Source organism: Protomyctophum bolini, assembly GCF_963924005.1.
Source record: "Protomyctophum bolini genome assembly, chromosome: 6".
Lineage (NCBI taxonomy): Eukaryota > Metazoa > Chordata > Actinopteri > Myctophiformes > Myctophidae > Protomyctophum > Protomyctophum bolini.
In genome coordinates this window covers 43,124,099-43,144,238 of record NC_137867.1, presented here as the reverse complement: position 1 = coordinate 43,144,238, position 20,140 = coordinate 43,124,099, and the positions used below count along the sequence as shown (strand labels likewise).

The 20,140-nt window shown below is 42.0% G+C and overlaps 1 protein-coding gene across 1 annotated transcript; it reads left to right on the top strand.

The window, feature by feature from the left end:
- Window positions 1-486: 486 nt before the first annotated feature.
- ptgs1 (prostaglandin-endoperoxide synthase 1) lies at window positions 487-19,970 on the top strand. The gene is made up of 12 exons (XM_080766325.1): window positions 487-663; window positions 957-1,037; window positions 2,511-2,627; window positions 4,347-4,487; window positions 8,729-8,872; window positions 10,870-11,051; window positions 11,415-11,498; window positions 12,988-13,234; window positions 13,725-14,011; window positions 15,624-15,771; window positions 16,109-19,864; window positions 19,900-19,970. The coding sequence occupies exons 1-11, from the start codon at window positions 573-575 to the stop codon at window positions 16,456-16,458; spliced, it is 1,872 nt and encodes a 623-aa protein (XP_080622451.1). The 5' UTR covers window positions 487-572; the 3' UTR covers window positions 16,459-19,864; window positions 19,900-19,970.
- The last annotated feature ends 170 nt before the right edge of the window (window positions 19,971-20,140 follow it).

Here is a 20,140-nt window from a genome sequence, read left to right as displayed (position 1 = left end):
CCATGACGGGCAGCAACAGGAATTATTGTATTATTATTATTAAACAATGTTTTCCATGTCAATAAAGCCCCTTTGAATCGAACTGAATTGAGAGAAAACAAGCACCATGTTATAGAGTGTATAAAAACTTGCCATACCACTGAGTGACAGTCTATGGGTTCTGGTTTCTGTTGGAGGAATTGGTCTTGTGTTTCTCGTTGTAGCCAGCAGGTGACGCTAAATCACTATTTTGTTAAGTTTCTGTACGCAGGCCTGCGAGTTTGGTCTTTTTTCTTTCTTCTTTTTATCCTTTTTTCTTTCTTTCTTTTTTCCGTGTATTTATTTTTTAGATCACTTCGGCAGCCGACTTCAGCAATTAGGCCTACGCAACATGTTAAAGTGTATTTATTTGAGGACATCATAGCAGGAGGCAGAAAGGCAGGACGAACGTGTGTAACCGCCCATTAGAATAGTATTTATCTCTGACAGTCAGTCAGTGAGTGAGGCCTGATGTTGCAAGTGGTCCTGCATGCATTTTTACTGCATGAGAAGAACGATATGACAGCCACTACGTCCGGGATGACTATACATCTATGACGATGACAGTGACTTCACCATACCTGCTGTCTGCTTTAGGTTCACGACCCACATCCACATATGTGCTGCTGGCGAACATCAAGACAGGTGGGTTAAGAATTAGCTCTGTCTTTTTAACTTTAGTGTTCTGACTGTTCTCTCTCTTGCAGTTTAGCCTACGAGCATAATGCATTTATTAACGGATCGTGCAGCTAATATAATATAAGTTTGTGTGACTGAGAAAAGTTTTTTTTTAAGATACAGGCCAGGCTACTTTAATGATATAAGTTATATATTAATGATATATCAGCCAACTGGATTTGTGAAAGTAGGCCTATTTGTAGGCCTGCTGAGTTAAACGGAAAAAGAATATTAATGCAATTAACGTTTGTTTTCTCCAGTCATGTCCATTTGGGTGTTTTTGTCCCTCTTGCTGCTGCTGCTACAAGCGTCATCTTCTGTCGGGGAAAGTGGCTCCAGTGGTGAGTTAATCTGAACCCGTTTTCACTACCCTACTTAATGACATGCCAGTCTGCAATCTGAAATTTATCTTATGTAATGAATAAAATGATATTTAAGCAATCTGTGTCTGTATAGTAGGCTAATAATAATAATAATAATGAATTGCATTTTTATAGCGCTTTTCCAAGTGCTCAAAGCGCTTTACAATGGTTCATTCATTCATATAGGCTACCTATGTTAATACAATCAAACCCTTTTCATGTCATGGATCGAGACATGGGGGTCCATGGACCATAGGGTATTTGAAGATCAACTATTTTAAAATACACTTTGAGAACCACTTGTCTTAACATCTGCAGTGTCTTTGAGAAATATAGTTCTCTAGACCAGTGGTTCTCAAACCTTTTAATGTCAAGGACCCCCAAATTGACACTTATTACGCGGACCCCCATTTGAAAACATATTCCAGGGATTCTCAACCATTTTAATTACAAGGACCCCCCCAGTTTGACATGCATTAGGCTACGGACCCCCATGCAATGGCATTTTTATCTTTGGGACCTCACTTTATATTGTAAAATCTATGTTAACTTAACTTTGAGAGTGTACAAATGGAACCAAATGGACCAGTTAGGGTCTGTTTGGTTCCATTTGTCAGTGTCTGGTGCTGGGACTCTGGTGCAACGCACAGGTCCTGGGCCTGGTGAGAGCAGGAGTGGACCTGGTGAGACGTAGGAGGGGCCCGGACAGGAGTCAACCCACAGAGCCTATAGTCCATCCACACGCCAGAAGCGTACCTCCCAGCCCTCGCAGAGTAGTTCTGGAGTAGTTCCAAACGGATTGTGTGGCCCTGGTTTTGCCCTAGTGGGACTGATTGAGGGTAGCTACTGGGACGTAAGTTCTCGGACCCCACCTTAAGAACCACTGCTCTAGACCCTGGTGATTGACAAGCACATAAGGAGTTCCAGGAGGTTCCCAGCTAAATGTGTTAATTTACGATGAGAATCGGTTTGACCCCTTCATATATTAACTCTATTTATATCTACAACAAGCTCAACACATTGTGTTGTGAGCTTGTAGATCTGCTATTTCAGAAAGAATCTCATTGGATACCCATACTGTAGGACAGGTATGCAAATGTTTGGCTGCCCCCAAGTTAGGCAATTGTCTCCTCCCTTGGCTGCCGTGTTAGGTCAGATGGGTGGGCCACGAATGCTTGGTAACTGCTGTTCTACTGTATTTCTAGTTCTACCCAATAAGACAAGCTCTCCTTTACATTCAATAACGCAGAGTACCTGTCATTTCTCAGCTTTCCATGTTCTTGTTTCCCAGTTTTATTATTTAACATAAGGCAAAAGTACAAAATGTGTAGTTTTGTTCGCCAGGAGGTCCAGCTCACATAATATCAAACACTTTTTATTTTTTAGCTCCACCTATCATATGACAATAGCACAGTGTGTTTGAAACGAGACTGCCTCTCCCTCTGTTCCCAGAAAATCCCTGTTGCCACTACCCTTGCCAGAACTCTGGAGTGTGTGTGAGATTCGGCACTGACCGCTATGAATGTGACTGCACCCGCACCGGCTTCTATGGGGAAAACTGCATTAACCGTGAGTAACCAAATTATGTTTCTTTCCATTCAACTGTTGTGTGTTTGTGTTTGACTGGAGTCACTCCAGGAGGCTATACTGGGCCTCCACCCCTTTCTCTCTTTAATAATAAACCTTTACCGTAAATGGCATAAAACTAAGCTCAAAACATGTCGCGGTATGACCATTTGTGAGCTTGTGGATGTGCTGCTCTCGCCCCAGCATACATGTGGTTAAAACAAGGACCATGACCAAAGGAAAAAAATGAGAGAGTTTGTGGTTGAGGGCCGATGTAATTTCATGACCTGGCCAATGGGACTTCCTCCAGTACAAATGTTTAGCTTCTTGTCTAACAATGAGAGAAAAGCGCAATTGAAAGCAATGAGTCTTTTTTTCCCGTCTGACACATGATGAACCTCACCGAAACCACTGGGAGCTGACCGTTTTACGGTACATACATAACTCACCTTCTAACCAGTCCAATTCATGACAGCACCGAGCACAGCCATTGAGATAGAAAAGTGTTGCGTCATCTTTGTTCACTCCACTAGGTCAATGAGTTTACAGCTATGGCAGATCATTTAAACCAGCGGTTCTCAAACATATTAATTCAAAGGACCCCCAGTTTGGTATACATTAATAATTAAACCCCTATAACACAGAGTGTATGGAACCAAATGGGCCCGTAAGGAATACACTCTCAGAGTTACAGACCTGTAAGGGTTCATTTTGTTCCTAACTATTAGCTAGGGAATCCCTGGAACCCCCTCAAGGACCCCTGGGGGTCCCTTGACGCCACGTTAAGAACCACTGATAAAGAATATTCATATATTCAACATTCAATAATCTATTGCCAAAGCCAGCTTACAGTTGTGAGTGAGTTAGAGTAAAAAAAAACAGACTTACAGTAATACTGCACGTTTCCTTTCCAAAAGCCAAATGATCAAATCATTACTCACAGTTAAATGGGAGTTGGAGTATACAGTATTTTCCCTATATAAACAAGCAATAAGCCATCCCACGTGACTCCTATCCTATGACACATTTCCCTGGATATTATAAGTATGAGACATGTAAGAGGGAAAGAGGATTTTTCATAATCTTATGTTACCATCTCTTAAATTGAATTAAGTCAGACTCCGCACACTGCATGGATCATGTTCCAAAGTTTAAAATGTTCCATTATCGTTTATGTCCAATGGTGTAAAAGGAACCACTACATTTTCAACTTTGGAGCGTGATCCAGTGTGCAGACTTTATTATATTTGGAATTCTGGCCTCTGCCCAGCACCTGTTTTTTAGTGAGCGGATGTCTGTGCTTTATTGTCTGTTTATGTTACCATCTCTTAAAATTAAGGTTTATAATTTAGTACTACCAGGGTTTGTTTCTCTTTATCCGTTGGGCCAAAGTGCAACTGGAGGCCGTTTTGGTTGCTACAGATAAGGGGACACATTTTAAATACTGCCCAAAAAAGAAACAAAAGGAAATGCATGCCAACAGGCAGATAAGGGGGCTGTCGCTTCGCCTGGCCATCCACAACGTTGTTCTTGGGTCCTAACTTTCTACATCCATTCCAGAGTGTTACCATAACCACTTAAACTCTAGTTGACCCACCAGAGTTCCCCCCGTTTCTTCCCTCAGAATAGGGAGTCAGGGACGTTAGCCATTGCTAAGCTTGTTATGTCAAAGATTTCCTTTTTAATAACATATGCTGAATTGTTCACACTGTGTGTCCGTAGCCGAGTTCAGGACCAGGATTTACCTCCTGCTGAAGCCCAGCCCAGATACCCTCCACTACGTCCTCACACATTTCCACTGGCTCTGGAGTCTCATCAACAACAGCTTCCTGCGAGACAAGCTCATGACCATAGTTCTCACAGGTTAGTGGTCCGCAAAGAACAAGACTCTAAAGCCATTTTGGAAGACCCAACTGGTGCTGTACGACCCAGCCGGTTAAACACCGGCATTCCGAAGCCCGCTATTACGGCGCATCACAATTCCGACTCGTCGCATTACTAACCCTGTCCCTAACCTAACCCTAACTGCACGCGGAAGACACGTAGTCGGAATGGCGGTGTGTCGGAATGCCCAGCCTAGGGGTCACACTAGCAAAGAATGGACTACCTTCTTCCCTATCCCCAAACAGATCCAGTCCACACCGGATAAAGTCCTCAAAGTCAAGGATTATAAAGTCCTAAATCCAGAACAAAAAAGCCTTAAATTAGAGAATGCCAGAATTTAAGCAAGGGTTATATCTAGAGTTTACAACAAAGCATACAAAATGACTAATCATAATTCTTGCTAGACTAAGACCACACCGACAGATTAATTGATTTATAGACTAAGCAAACTAATCAAAAAGTATATATTCCTATATGAGAAGGTTGTTTTCCTTCACCAATGCAGTGAAACACACAGTGTACAAATGGATTTGGTTCTAATCTCTCAAAGTTACTGAAGATTTTAAAGTGTACTAGTCTGGGGTCCCAGATGCAGTATTTAAAATAATCCAATTCATATCTAACTCCTGGAAGGCTTGAGAATTACTTGAATAGTGGACTCCGACGACAACAGATAAATCAGCTTGCTTACAACTAACGTCTTTCTGCCATTTGCCTCGGTTCCCTTCTGTTATGTTCACAACAAATATTTGGATAGGCCACATTGGCGGGGATTTCGGTCACTTCAGTGCCGCAGCGCTGCTTCAATGGAGCAGACAAGGCAGGTCGTGACAGAGATACTGCTGAGCGTGCGTGGGTCGGACAGACAGACAGACACAGACAGTGAGGTAATGTTAGTGTTCTGTGAGAGGCACGGGTTGTTCTCAACAGAAAAAAGGAAGAGGGAGTTCACGGAGGGCTCGCTTCATCTGCAGATGTAAAGCACACACGCACGCGCACCCACACACAGACTACTAGAATTTTTATAGTCACAATAACATCTGCAGCAGCTGTTCCGTTGGACATTTAAATGTGTTTATCCGAGTTGGCCAAATTGCATTTTAAAAATCCTACATGGACAGTTAGAGCAAAGAGATACTGCATGCATGCAACAACAACAACTTTAACTGACTTTACAAGCTGCCATTTCTATTCTGTTGAATAGCGAGGTGCCATTTTAGTTTGAGGAGTGTACACGAGGATTTAATTTAATAATGAATTAATAATGAATTGCATTTTTATAGCGCTTTTCCAAGTGCTCAAAGCGCTTTACAATGGTTCATTCATTCATACATTGGGAGGTGAAGCGGCGAACAGTTTAATTTAATCCGGTAACCAGGGGGGAGAGAATATAGTCAGGCTGGGTGAGGTGGCCGAAAAGATCACCAAGGGGTGCTGCAGGTGGTGCCATCATGTCATTATTCCAACATCCTGGAATGGTAGCCTGGCGGGGCCTAGACTCATATCGTATATTCACTGATGCTTCCTCCCCGTGTAGTGAAGCCACGATATGAGTCGATCTGGCCCCGCCAGGCTACTGAAATGGGCCCTATGCACACAGAATGACTCTTCCTACTTCTGGGCAAGGACTATCTAAAGAGGACGTACGAGACGCGAAGACCGTACGGGCGACGCCATGTTGCTCCATGGTGCTCCATGGAAGGAAAGAAACATGCGCAGTTGAGACCAAGGAAGCAGAACGCGGAAGTGTTGGCTGCATAAAGCCCATTGCGCATGTTTCTTTCCTTCCATGGAGCAACATGGCGTCACCCGTACGGTCTTCGCGTCTCGTCCTCTTTAGACAGTCCTTGCTTCCGGGGCCCTTCCCTACTTCCTTCACAGGTGTTACCAATGATATGAATTTACTGAGGCTTTGTTCCATTTAGTGTACAGTGGTTCTCAAACTTCCCATTATGAGCCCCCCCCCCCCCCCCCCCCCCCCCTTAGTTTGACACCATTATTAACCATATGGGGCCTGCTTGAGAGTGTTGGTGTGTGGTGATGTGAGTTTGAATACAAATACAAAGCAGGTTAGAGTATTTTAGCATTCTTTGTAATCTGCAGTTCCTTGCTTCTAATTATTATTATTCTCTACGTTAGTCTTTCAGTAATTGTTGTATGCATCATTTCTTAGCACAGTGATGTGCGAGAGAGAGAGAGAAAAGAGACATGCAAGACAAGAGTGGGAGTTGGATTAAAACTGTGTGCCAGCTGACGTCACCTGGCCCACAACTTGCTTCTGATTTAGTTAGATATCCAAATAGATACTATTATCTCCATATATATTTATGCTAAATATCAATACTAAAATGGTCTCCGTGAGTTTTACAAATATTTAACCACTTAATAAAAAACGAGAATCCCGACAATTGGCGTGATTCACAGAACACGGTAATGAATCACTTCACGGCGTGAAAAAGGAGTTTTAAGCATTATGTTAAAATAGCTATAATCACAGAGCTTGTCGATCTGCTATTATAGCTATTTTTCCAAATACTTTGAGTTATACCAGGTTGAAAGTGGTTAAACGTTAACCAATGAAAAGTATCCTGTATTTTGTAAATCTCACAACTCCATTAGACCCACTGGAACAACAGGTCTTTCTCTCGAGGCAGACTGTTCAACTGCAATTCGAAGGAAAAGATGGTGCTTTATTTGCAGATGGATTCTCAGATTTGTTTTTTGTTTTTCATCACGAAAATGAACCGTTTTGGACATAAAAGGTTTCCACCTGACCATGCCTCCATAACCCACTCCCTCGTGCATGTCTCTCTGTGCGTGCCAACTGGTAGAGGGTGGAGCGGCCTCCCCTATCCAGACATCCTGCTCATATTTACTCAGTCTCTACCAGCTCACTCGTGGATACACGACTTTCACCAAGGAGCTCGGATATATGGAGGGTTTGATCCCTCTTCCTGGTAACTGTGTCAGGCTAAGGGGTCACCTGGTTGGAAGTGCTTTGGTGGAGGAAGGGAGGGGGACAGGGGGAAGCAGGGGGTGCAGGTCTCTGACTCTCTGTAGCCGTGAGAGTCGAGCATGGTACGAACACAGCAGCTCGCTTATCTCTTACACAGGCCACACCTGCACGAAGTATACACACGTTCCTGTTACTGGAAGGTGCTTCTGATAAAACCGTCACTTACGCTAGATCTGTTTATATATTATGTGGAAGCCTCCGTTTGGCTGCTGAACAGAATACACTGAGCTAACGCACTATTTAGTTTAACGAATAACCCAAGACATAACTCACATTCAAAGCTCTTCTTGTCAACTCTAATCGCCTGTGAGATATAGCAAACATTTTGTTAGTTGACCAGGGTGTCCTCAGCTCACTTCTTTGGCAGCGGAGCCTACCTACATTCCACTGAAGATTACATTCCCTCCTGGAGCAGTTCCACCCCCAAAGATATGCTTTATTACTCTGCCTCATTGGAAATGATTTGGTGCATGTCTACGTTAGAAAATAGTATATTTTCAAAATACAGAGTATGCACAATGGGATCATGCTCCCATAGTGACTTGAATAGATTACCACCAAGGTGGTCTTTCTATTTTACTATATTCTTCTATCCAGCACATGGGATTTGTCGGATGTGTGTTCTTTCTTTACATGTTTGAAATTCAAACATAAAGTTTTTGTATATGTGTTCAGATGCAAACTAACACATATTGGCCATCATAAGGAAGCCGTTTTAAGCTTTAACTAAAGTTCGAACCCAGCAGAGAGAGGTAATTGCAACTGCAACACCTGTGATTGAAATCTTTCTACCGTATGGGACCAAAGATCTAACATTAATGCAAGATGGAAACTAGGGTAGAGCTCCGGCGTTAGAAAGAGTGTGTGTGTGTGTGTGTGTGTGTGTGTGTGTGTGTGTGTGTGTGTGTGTGCGTGTGTGCGTGCGTGCGCGTGGAGTAGTGCTTATGTGTATGAGCTTCAGGCAATGCTTCTTGTCAACCAGTAGGTGTGCTCAACCGGTAGATCAAGCACCGGTTGAGCAAAAAACATTGCCAAAAAAGCTTTTTTGGCAATGTTTTTTGAAAATGTTTTGAAATGGCAATAATTAAAAACAAAATGTTGGAAACCAAAAATAAAGGGACCCATACAAAATGTGTCCTCGACCCACAAACGGGTGTTTGGGAACCTGTGCATTAACTGATTCAACTTTGTCTTCTTCCCAAAGTTAGAGCCAACCTCATTCCGAGCCCCCCGACGTACAACTCCAAGTATGGATACCTCAGCTGGGAGTCGTACTCCAACGTGACGTACTACACCCGGATCCTTCCCCCTGTGCCCGAGGACTGCCCTACACCCATGGGAACTAAAGGTGCGAATCTGTGTGGGAAGGTTTAGCCTGTAACACATAATTTTGGAGTGGTTTTGGGGGTTATTGAGAATATTAATTAAATGTCATTTACAAAATTCAAAATGAACATTCAAACCAAGTGTGGCCATATTTACACTCCTGTGGGCTAATTGTTATGTTTGAGTTGATTTTGAGGTGAAAAGTTGGGATCTAATGTTTTTTCAAAATGAATGTCTTCAGGTCTACCTGCTTTTTTGCTGCGATAATACCATATATAACATCAATGACACAGAAGTAGGCTATTTAATATCTATATAGCCTAATTCTAAAGTATCTCTTGGGGTATCATGGTAGGAGTTTGAGTAAACTCAAAAGACGAACATTTAATTAAACGTCTGTCTGTCTGCTTCTCTGGTTAAATAGCTGGATGTTTGGCTGACTGGTAACTATACCTCCTCTGTGGTGTCAACATTTCTGAAGAAAAAAAGTCTTGCACATTATTCAAGCATCCCTGCAACTCTGTGGAACAAACCCGTTTTATGGCCAGCTCACACTAATGTAACTGCCATTTGGGATAGTGGTTGCAAGTACCGGTAGTTGCAAGGAGTTGCATGTTGCAAGGAGTTGCATGTTGCAAGGAGTTGCATGTTGCAATACACTCACGCTTGTACATTCATCTTTTGTAAATGCTGAATGCACTGTATACAGTATGCTATAGTACTTCTAACTACCGGTAGTTGAAAGGTTGGCTGATCAACCAAAGGATGTATGTTTGAGCCTCTTGTTAGGTTAGCTTATTTTCCACACACCTTCACACTTCTCTCGTGTGTGTGTGTGTGTGTGTGTGTGTGTGTGTGTGTGTGTAATGTTCCTGACTTCCTTGAATGTAACCAAACAGCACCTCTGTGGTGTCAACATTTCCGAAGAAATGTTGCACATACTGTACATCCATAAATACAATGCACTCACAAATGCACTGGTACATTCATACATTGCAAATGGTACAGTAAATTAACTGTACAGTATGTATAGGGCATAGCAGTGGGCGTGGTTTTTCTGGTTCCACTTAAATTGAACTTCATAAAAAAATATCAAATATTTTAAGCCAAGAATCAGGCCATCCAAGATCCTGGTGAATCATCAAACCTTACTTTACTACAATTTATAACTGAGTCAACGTTATTTCAAATACATAAGTTCTGTCCAATCCTCTAAAACTTCTAAATTGACTTGGACTTGATTAAATCAGCCCATGGGCAACTTCTTTAATTTACAATGTTGAAAATGGATTCAGCATCCTCAACAACCCTCAAAACCACTCCAATATTGTCCATAATTGTCACGCAGTTAGTGAAGTATTGTCCATACAAGGTGAAATATTCTCTCTAGCTAGTAAGGGGAGGTTGCTGGCTATGTACCTGTGCACCTCTACACCAGCATGCCTATTAGAGCATGGACCACAGACCAGACAGTATTGACATGTCACAGAGATTTATTCAGGCTTTGCAGATACAGTATGGCAATGGTGAATGATGGATGATGATTTTTAACTGAACAAGAAGAGAGATGGCAGCAATCAGTAGTACGAACAGTCTTAGATATAAACAAATGAAACTACAAGGAAACTTACGAGTAATGCATCAATACAGGCACAGAGGTGCTACCAGCACCTCTCCAGTAAGGCACAAATGTTGGTCTGTGGCTTCTAGTTTGCCTATAGAGTGTGCCAGGTGTGCCAGTTGGTGTTCCCCACCCACCACCAACAAGTCAACCTGCTACTGCTCCGCCCCACTCTCAGCTAGAGTGGTGGGGTTGTCTATATAAGGTTACTGATGCTTCTAATTGTAGCAATTATATGCAAATTGCCTAAAATATGCAAGTTAACATATACCGATATACAGACCGATACTGTACATTTGACATAAAACGTTGGGCAACTCAATATTTACAGGTTCACAATGCTACTAATTACACCACTGTATAACTTTGTTTTCCTGCTTTCTTTTTTTGTTATTCAGGAAAAAAGATTCTCCCAGACCCCAAGCTCTTGGTTGAACGGTTTTTACTAAGGACAGAGTTTAAGCCAGATCCACAGGGAACCAACTTGATGTTTGCCTTCTTTGCCCAGCATTTCACCCACCAGTTCTTCAAGACCCACAACCGAATGGGACTGGGCTTTACCAAGGCTCTGGGGCATGGGGTGAGAGATGGATGACTTTACCAAGGCTCTGGGGCATGGGGTGAGAGATGGATAACTTTACCAAGGCTCTGGGGTGAGAGATGGATGACTCAATTCAATTAGTCAAACTCAGTAGTGCCCGGTTTATACATAGTTGCACACCGGTGGCTAGCCCATCTACAAGCTCATGACGAGCTATAGAGTGGGTATTTTGGGGCGCAAGACACGATGAGGCTTTAGGCCTAAAAATAACCAGTCTTGTGCTTTAGATGTCAGTACAGTACTTTTATAATTGCACAATTTTCTAAATGTGTCGATTGTTGATGTGTGCCTAACTGAACTAACTGATTCATGACAAAATGTCTGCTTCTCTGACTGACCCAGGTGGACGCTGGTCACATCTATGGAGATAATCTTGTCCGACAGCTCAACCTCAGGCTTCTTAAGGATGGAAAGCTGAAATATCAGGTAGGATACTGTAGAATTCATTATAAGGCCAGTACCTGTAAGTTGTGTACTGTTGTAGCCGACGTGTTATTCGAGTGCCATATATATAACTATTGTCACGGTCGACAATGAGTGAACCCAAATGCAGAACACAGACAAGGAGATGTAGATAAAGTGAACCAAAGTGTATTTATTCACTATTAAACGGAGGAACAAAGCCAAATAACTTAAATAGAATTTCACCAAAGCAGGAGAATGTCCAAAGTAGCAAGGAACACGAGTTGTCGAAGAGCTTGTAGATCTGCTGATCTCTTCTGTCCAAGTTGAAGCTGCATGGGAGGCTGCCAGGCTGACTGTGGAAGAGAGGAGTTACTAAAAGTCAAAAAGAAACTTGGTCTTAAACTACAGTAAGAGCTGTAGAACTGACCTAGTACTAGCTGCATCACTGAGCACAGAGTGTAGTCACAGCCAGGTTTATGTAGCCAGCCAGGTGATTGCAGGATGGAGAACAGCCAGGTGATTGCCAGGACACGCCTCCCCACAAGCGGAGTGCAGCTACAACCTAAAAGGAAACCAAGCAGAGAGCATAGAGAGACAAGACAAGCCAGCTGCCATGACAACTATATTGTTTGTGTTTTTTACTTTTTTGTGTCATGATATGCTTTCTGTCTGTCACTGATGCAAGATGTAACATCCAATTTACTACAATTAGACTATGAAATCACATACATTCTGTTGTCACGTCACTTGCATCATGAACTGCAATGCAACAGACATCAGTCTTTTTTTTCCCTCCCCAAACTGACTTTTATTTTATTACATTCAGAAGAGCTTGGTGCAACTTTTGCGGGCGATTCCTGCAAGCAGTCTAATCTTAAACTTCTTTGCTCAGAGAGAATTCTGAGAAGGCTATATGACGATGGCGATGTGAAAGATGATGCATCACAGCTGGCATAAGAGGCGCTGTTGCATTCCTTTTATGACCTGCTTTTAATCTCTGATAAGATTCTGAGATTGGTGCCGAGCAGTGGTGGAAGAAGTACATTTTTTTTTTTACTTAAGTAAAAGTTGCAACACATATACAAGTACTCTGTTAAAAGTAATAACAGGCCTGTAATCAAACTCATTATGCAGAATGTCCCATCTAAAAATCTTTTGTAAATAACATTTTATAGATGAAGTAATAAAATTATGCTTAATAAAACAAAACCTACAAAGTTACTTAATATTTGTCCCAGAGAGAAGAATTGCATAGACCATAGAGAAATGCTTAAAATGGACATACTCAAGTACGTCAAAATTGTACTTACTTCCCACCACTTGCGGTGTGGACATACTGTATGGCTTTTATGAAAGCATCTCTGCTTGACAGAAATTCACGAATACATCCAAGCACGAATTACGACACAGGGAACAAAAAGAAAGAAAGTCGGATGCCTAAATAACACATGGGTCTATATGGGAAACGCTGACTGGTACTGTTACGTTACGTGTTCCCCTTCATGTATAGGTGATCGACGGTGACGTTTACCCCCCGACCGTCTCGGAGGCCCCCGTGAACATGAGTTACCCCGCCGGCCTGCCGGCCGCCCAGCGCATGGCCATCGGTCAGGAGGTGTTTGGCCTGCTGCCAGGCCTCACCATGTTCGCCACGCTGTGGCTCCGAGAACACAACCGCGTGTGCGACGTCCTGAAGGCGGAGCATCCCACCTGGGGAGACGAGCAGCTCTTCCAGACCGCCAGACTCGTCATCATCGGTGAGGGATGATGAGAGCTGCGTGAGGCTGGCCGACGGCGCTCTTTTTAGTTTACGTTCCGGTGGGGGAAACATTCCCTGACACAGTTTATACTACAGTTCTAAAGGTCATCTGAGGGGAAGCGACTGTGTAAATAAATGAAAACACACAGATGTCAGTGGAGATTCCAGGCTGTGTAACCCGGGGCGATTATTTATGATGGAATATCATCACTTGCATTCGATTAAATAGACTACACTCAAAATGATGTAACCTGAATTGATGCAGAAAAAGTTGACCCACAGTTAGAATATCCACACTCTCCAAATTCATTTTTATCGTTTTGGTTTATCCCTGGTTCTGGTCAGACTCACTGAATTAAATACATGCATTTCCTTTTGGGTAATGTGGATTGTCTGATATTTATGTTTGATAATACCACGATTTAACAGCAGCAAAAAATGCCCTCCCACTTATCTCCCCCCCCCCCCCCCGTCTCCCCTGCGTACAGGGGAGACCATCCGCATCGTGATCGAGGACTACGTGCAGCACCTGAGCGGCTACTTGCTGGACCTGAAGTTTGACCCCACGCTGCTCTTCCACTCCCAGTTCCAGTACCGCAACCGCATCGCCGTGGAGTTCAACCAGTTGTACCACTGGCACCCGCTCATGCCCGACCACTTCCACGTGGACGGCACGGACATCCCCTACTCGCAGTTCCTCTTCAACACCAGCGTCCTCACGCACTACGGCGTGGAGAAGCTGGTGGACAGCTTCTCTCGACAGCACGCCGGAAAGGTACTACTAGCTGTAGCTGGCCTTGGTCCCATGATGCAGTTACTTGGTCCCATGACCACTATACGACTATAGTGGTGGTGTCAAGGTACCGCATGGCTGAAATGCGGCTACTGTTAGGGATGATGTTTGCGTGTGCGCGCGCGTGTGTGTGTGCGAGCGTGTGTGTGTGTGTGTGTGTGTGTGTGTGTGTATGTACTGTATGTCTTAACCACTTTCAACCTGCTGTGCATATATTCTGGGCATGGGGGAAAAAAATGTTCAAAAGTGTAAAATGTTTGATCAACAAGCTCACTCACATTTTGTGAGTTTGTACAGTAGATCAGCTATTTTCACAATTTTTACAGCCTGGCTCCGCAGAATCAGTTTGTCTCTATTTCTGCCTGACTGTGTCACCATTGCTACTGTATTATGACAGACCACCATGAGAAGTAATCTTTTTTTTTTTTACTTTTTAGTCCAAACAATATAGATGAATAGATGAATAAAAAAATTAACAAAAACAAGATGCATCTACAACACATAGACACAGACCCAGCGGGGTCCCATGACAAGAAGCAATAGGTGTGACATGGTCTTTTATTAGTATAGCTTGATCAACAGGTTGATTGATTCAAGACGGGCCTTAGGCCACAGTGCCGCTGCTCACACACACTCCTAAGACTCAACTTGGCTTGTAAAAGTGTCAAGCCTATATCATCATGATATATCTTTATGCTGCCAAATGACAATTTCCTTCTGACGTTTTATTTAGGTGAACCTTATTTCAGTTTTGAGATATTGTATTCCATCAACAATTCTAAGATGACCAGTTTGAAATATGGTGCACTGTGTGTGACTATTATTGTGAAGGTTGGAATGGAAGGGGCAGCTGGTCAGTGGTGGTCAGTAGTTGAAACAGTTTTGTGAACTGAAGAGTGCCAGGGAAGTCAAGACAGGGATTGTGCATCGACTCTTTGTCAGTGAAAAAACCCAAAGGTGGAATGGAACAGGAGGCAGGCGAAAAAAGGGACAACTAAAGAAAAGGCAACTCAAAAACATAACTTAATACAGAGGTACAGGTGTCAGCCTCTCCCCATGGCAGCCCTCAGTCAACTGAACCATTCCCCTTTATATAGTCTACAGACTTCACCCGTGGCTAAGTAATCAACCAAACCCAATGTACTAGCAATCCACCCAAGATGTTCCCCATAATGTAATCAGCTCTTCAGGTACCACACCCCACACAGGCTTCAAAGCAGCATCAGTGCAGATAAACACAAGCATTTTTCTGTGGGAATCAACATGTCACAAGCATGCAATATAGCATAAATACAATAAATGTGTATAGTTGAACAATGAACATCATAAATACAATGAATGTGTATTGTTGAACATTAGACAATTAGTCTGTCCGAGGCTGCTCTGTCACAGTTATGAATCGACAAAAGTTGTCTTATTCGAAATCGAAGTGAAGAAATGCTGAGCTGAAAAACATTAACAGAGTTCTCCGGAGTTTTATCATGCTCAGATGATCCACGAGTTTATCTAGGTGGGGTGTCCCCGCTTCCTCTGTTGATAAGCAAGAAAGCCAAAGAATATTTCATCTGAGTAAAATGTGCCCGATGTCTCTCAGATTGGCGGTGGTCAAAATATCCACCCGGTGGTGACCCACGTGGCAAAAGGTGCCATAATGGAGTCCAGGGCGCTGCGTCTACAGCCCTTTAACGAGTACAGGAAGAAGTTCCACCTCAAGCCGTACACGTCTTTCTCCGACCTGACAGGTGAGCCTTATTATCGGCCTATTGCACAGTGGTGTACTTGAGTAAAAGTACAAAAGTATTGGCATCGAAATGTACTCCAAGTACCAACAGTAAAAGTACTCATTATGCGGAATGTCCCAGTTCAAGTTTTCAAATGTATAAAAATCATTTGAAAATAGCAGATCTACAAGCTCACAATACATTGCATCGCGACACATTGTGGGCTTGTAGATCGGCTATTTTCAAATGTGGGGTCTGTGTGGGGTGTGGTACCATTTTTGTCTAAGTAGGAAGTTCTGATGGCCATTTCATGCAGTTGACATGGTTTAATACTCAAGTCGTGGCCTTTTCCAACCAGGAGAGACGAAGATCGCCAGGGAGTTGGAGGAGCTCTACGGAGACATAGATGCCCTGGAGTTCTACGTGGGCCTCATGCTGGAGAAAACGCGTCCCGGCGCCATTTTTGGAGAGAGCATAGTGGAGATGGGTGCTCCTTTCTCCCTGAAGGGCCTTCTAGGAAACCCCATCTGCTCCCCGGAATACTGGAAGCCCAGCACCTTTGGAGGACAGGCGGGCTTTGATATAGTCAACTCGGCCACACTGAAGAGTCTGGTGTGCCTCAACACCAAGTGGTGTCCTTATGTAGCCTTTAGCGTTCCAACCAACGCAGAGGACGAGATGCCAAGGAAACCATCCACAGAACTATAAAAAGGTCTTTTTCACACGGGGAGCCAGCTAGGGTTCGATTTGAAAACAAAAACAGAGAGTTACAGTTTGTAATTGTACAGTAATTCTTCACACGACGATTGTGGTTTAAAACAAAGATTGATGAATTGTGACAGTTCGCCAAAGGAAACGCATGCATTTAATTCAGTTCGACCAGAAACAGCGATAAAACATAATCCGCAATCAGCCACAAAAATGAACGATGTCAGATCAATCATGTCAAAAGCAGTCAGTCCCTCCCAGCAAACCGAACCCTGCGGGGGAATGACACCATCGTTTTCTATGGGGTTTTTGGGAATTTCAGTGACATAATGTACAGATTTTGGGGTTTGCTAGGCGTGTATGTTACGGAATTGCAATTCCGTGCCATTTCACTGTGTTTGGGTGAGACTGGGTAGTGGTCACAGACTAGCCTGATTGTCAGTGGAGTGGGCGTGGTCTATGGGCTGGAAACCAGGCTAGTTCACTACTTTAGTGCACTACTCATGATCCATGGGGTGCACTACTACTACTACACAGTGCACTATTCATGCGAATGCCATAGACGTGTTTCTTACGGGTGCAGTACGTAGTTCAGACAACACAAGTCATTGGTTCCGACAAATGACAACCCACCTCATCTCCTAACCTAACCATAACCGCAAGCACGGGAGCAGACGCTAGTCCGACATGCGGATGAATGTCGGACTAATGCCCTGTCTGAAAAGCGTCCACCTCCCGTTTCTTACGCATTGTGTAAAATAAAGTTCAACCCATTTCGACCCAGCAGTGGGCGGCCAGTGTGCGCATGAGACGAGCTTGTTATTGCTCACATCTACCGGCCCGCAAGTCTCTCATTAAACATGAATTACTTGGCGTTTCATTCGCTCCCCGTGTGAAAAGACCTTATACTGATGATAATGAGCCATTCCCAATGCTAAATTATTAATTGTTTTACGATTTACATGTCTTTGTTTTTGTGAATTTAGTTTGGGTAAATAAGCAGCCATCTTTGTACACATTAACAACAGTATTTGATTATAGACAGCCAGAACTGAACCCATTATAGCCTAGACTTAGGGCTCCATTTTCGTCACCGCTAAACCCCTTATTTCGAAACTTCTTTGCCTTTTTTCACTATATTGCAACACATTTTTTAGTTAAAATGGCCAGTCTACAAGCTCACAACGTGTCAATGTCAATGACACAACGTGTCAATGTGAAAAGGACAGGGAAGATATTATGAATTTATTTTTCTTTCAATTTAAAATACTAGAGCGGTGCCCCGTTGGAGCCTCTACAGCGGGGAACTCCTGGTATAGATTAGATGCTGAAACATATTTAATCATGATTAAATCATGATTAAATATGTCAGTCTGCTACAGTCGTGTGCAAGATGAACCGAGCCCGGTAGTCACTGGTCAGGCCAGAGGCTGCAGCTTAGATGGAATAAATACAGTATCATGGGTTTTTTTAGAGAGTCAATAACTTATGCCCCACAATGTGTGCAAAAACAAATCTCAAGTCAACATGTGTTAATAAAGGCTGTTTATTAATTGTAGCCTATGTAATGATTTCTCCCATTCACATTGTGCACACAGAATTGTGTCATCTAGAGAAATAATGGAGGCTTTTTTCAGCAAATATCACGGATTTACAGTAAGTTTAGCCTAATAGCACAACCAATATGTAATGTGGTCTAATCATTTCATGTATTTATGGTGGTGATAGAGTACCTTTAAATACAGTTACTAGTTATTTATTACATATTTTATACACACATTATTATTTTTACAGAAAAGTGTCTCGAGTGACCTAGAATATAATATTTTTTTAATATCTCTGCTGTCGGGAAGAAACCACCACCAAAATGTACATTTTTCGGAAAATGAAAAATACTGCCTCATCAAAAGAAGTGTGAAGTCTGTATTCTATGGAAAAACTAACATTCATACTGAGACTACAAGAGGATAAATTCTATAAAAAGTGGGAAAAGTGGAATCTCTTCTCTCAGCCTAGCGATATTGCAATAGGATTTCATTGAATGTATTGTTGTAATATGAAAAATGCAGCCTTTTTTTCTTTTACTTTTGGTCCTTTTCTTTTCTTTTCCGTATTGTCTTATTAGTTGAGTTTTTTTGTCTGTTCTTGAAAAAAAAAAGAAAAAAAAAAGAAGTGTGAAGTGAGGGGCGCTAATAAAGTGTAACTCATGTTGATTGGGTGAAACAAACGGTGCCAACACAAACATTAAACGCCATTAACAATAAAGAGACAATATGACGTTATGAGGCACATTATGATGTACATTTTCCCATCATTGTTTACAAAACAAACATTGAACTAAAGAAAAACATTAAACCTGTATAATAGGACAGTTTGAGGTTCCAATGAAGTTAAGATGCTTTGTTCAAAAGCGCTTTTTACTTTACTTTTCATTGGTTCAATATTTTTTTAACCAACACACAGACGTAAAGAGTGTTCAATAGCACTGATTTATGTCGAAGGGGGGGGGGGGGGGGGGGTAAATAAAAAGTGGAGTTAGGTGGTTTCCTCCGGACAGCAATTACATACAATACATCCCTGTGTTGTCTACATTTGATAAATATAGCCCCACTGCAAAGTGCTTTGGTTTCAATAGAGGTGTTAACAGTCTCTAGCTTGATATTATATATCTAGCAAAAATATTACCTCAATTTATAATGTTATGTATAATGTACTAATGTAACAAATTGCAATATCTGACTGTACAATTGCAGTTTCTATCCTTGGCAGTTTTGATGAAGAATGCTATACATACATGCATACGTACTGTACATACATACGTACTACAGTATGTCAATCATCTTAAACATTCAACTTGATGCATGATATGAATAAGAGTGAAAAGATTCGGTAAAAGAAGTAAGACCATGTGCGCAAAATAAGTTTACACCTACTGTTTCTTAGCCATCTTTAAATTTAAAATACAACTCAACAAAAAACTGTAGAAAATAAGAAGTTACCTTGAACACATACCAGTATAATTATGATCAAAGTAATGAGCAACATAAATAATGAGCAAAACGTATCACTAGAGCTACAAAGCATACATCAACACGACCGCACAGGCATAGACAGTATTATCCTTAACGTGCATTATATTCTGAGCTTTTGTACTGTTTTTTGCTTAAGATGATTTCTGAGATTACAAACTCACCATATGCTATAGTAGTTATTTTCCTTAGCAAGGCTTGGAACAGGCCACGAAAAACTAAAATTGGAAAAACATTCAGTGATGAGGACAGGACGTTCCACACAGTCAAGGACGTTCCCGGGAGGCAGTGGTGGTAAAAGTACTCAAATGTTTTACTTACTTAAGTAAAAGTAGCAATACCACAATGTAGAAATACTCTGTTACAGATCAAAGTATGTATTAAAAGATTTACTTGAGTAAAAATACAAAAGTATTGCTGACAAAATATACTTAAATACTAGTAATACTTTACTAATACTAGTACTAATTATGTGCAGTGTCCCATTCCCAAATGTATAAAATCCTTTGAAAAAGTATGTATATATATATACGGTAGGTCTGAAGTGGCTAATGTATGTTTTACAAAGTAACTAAACCAAAGTTTTCAAATAATTGCAGTGGAGTAAAAAGTACAATATCTGCCTCTGCAGATGTAATGGAGTAGAAGTAATT

Bases quoted from the DNA above. Each gene is read 5' to 3' on its own strand.
- ptgs1 (XM_080766325.1), top strand. From the start codon at position 573: ATGACGATGACAGTGACTTCACCATACCTGCTGTCTGCTTTAGGTTCA. The intron at 13,235-13,724 runs GTGAGGGATGAT...CCCTGCGTACAG, and splicing joins CGCCAGACTCGTCATCATCG to GGGAGACCATCCGCATCGTG. The intron at 15,772-16,108 runs GTGAGCCTTATT...TTTTCCAACCAG, and splicing joins GTCTTTCTCCGACCTGACAG to GAGAGACGAAGATCGCCAGG.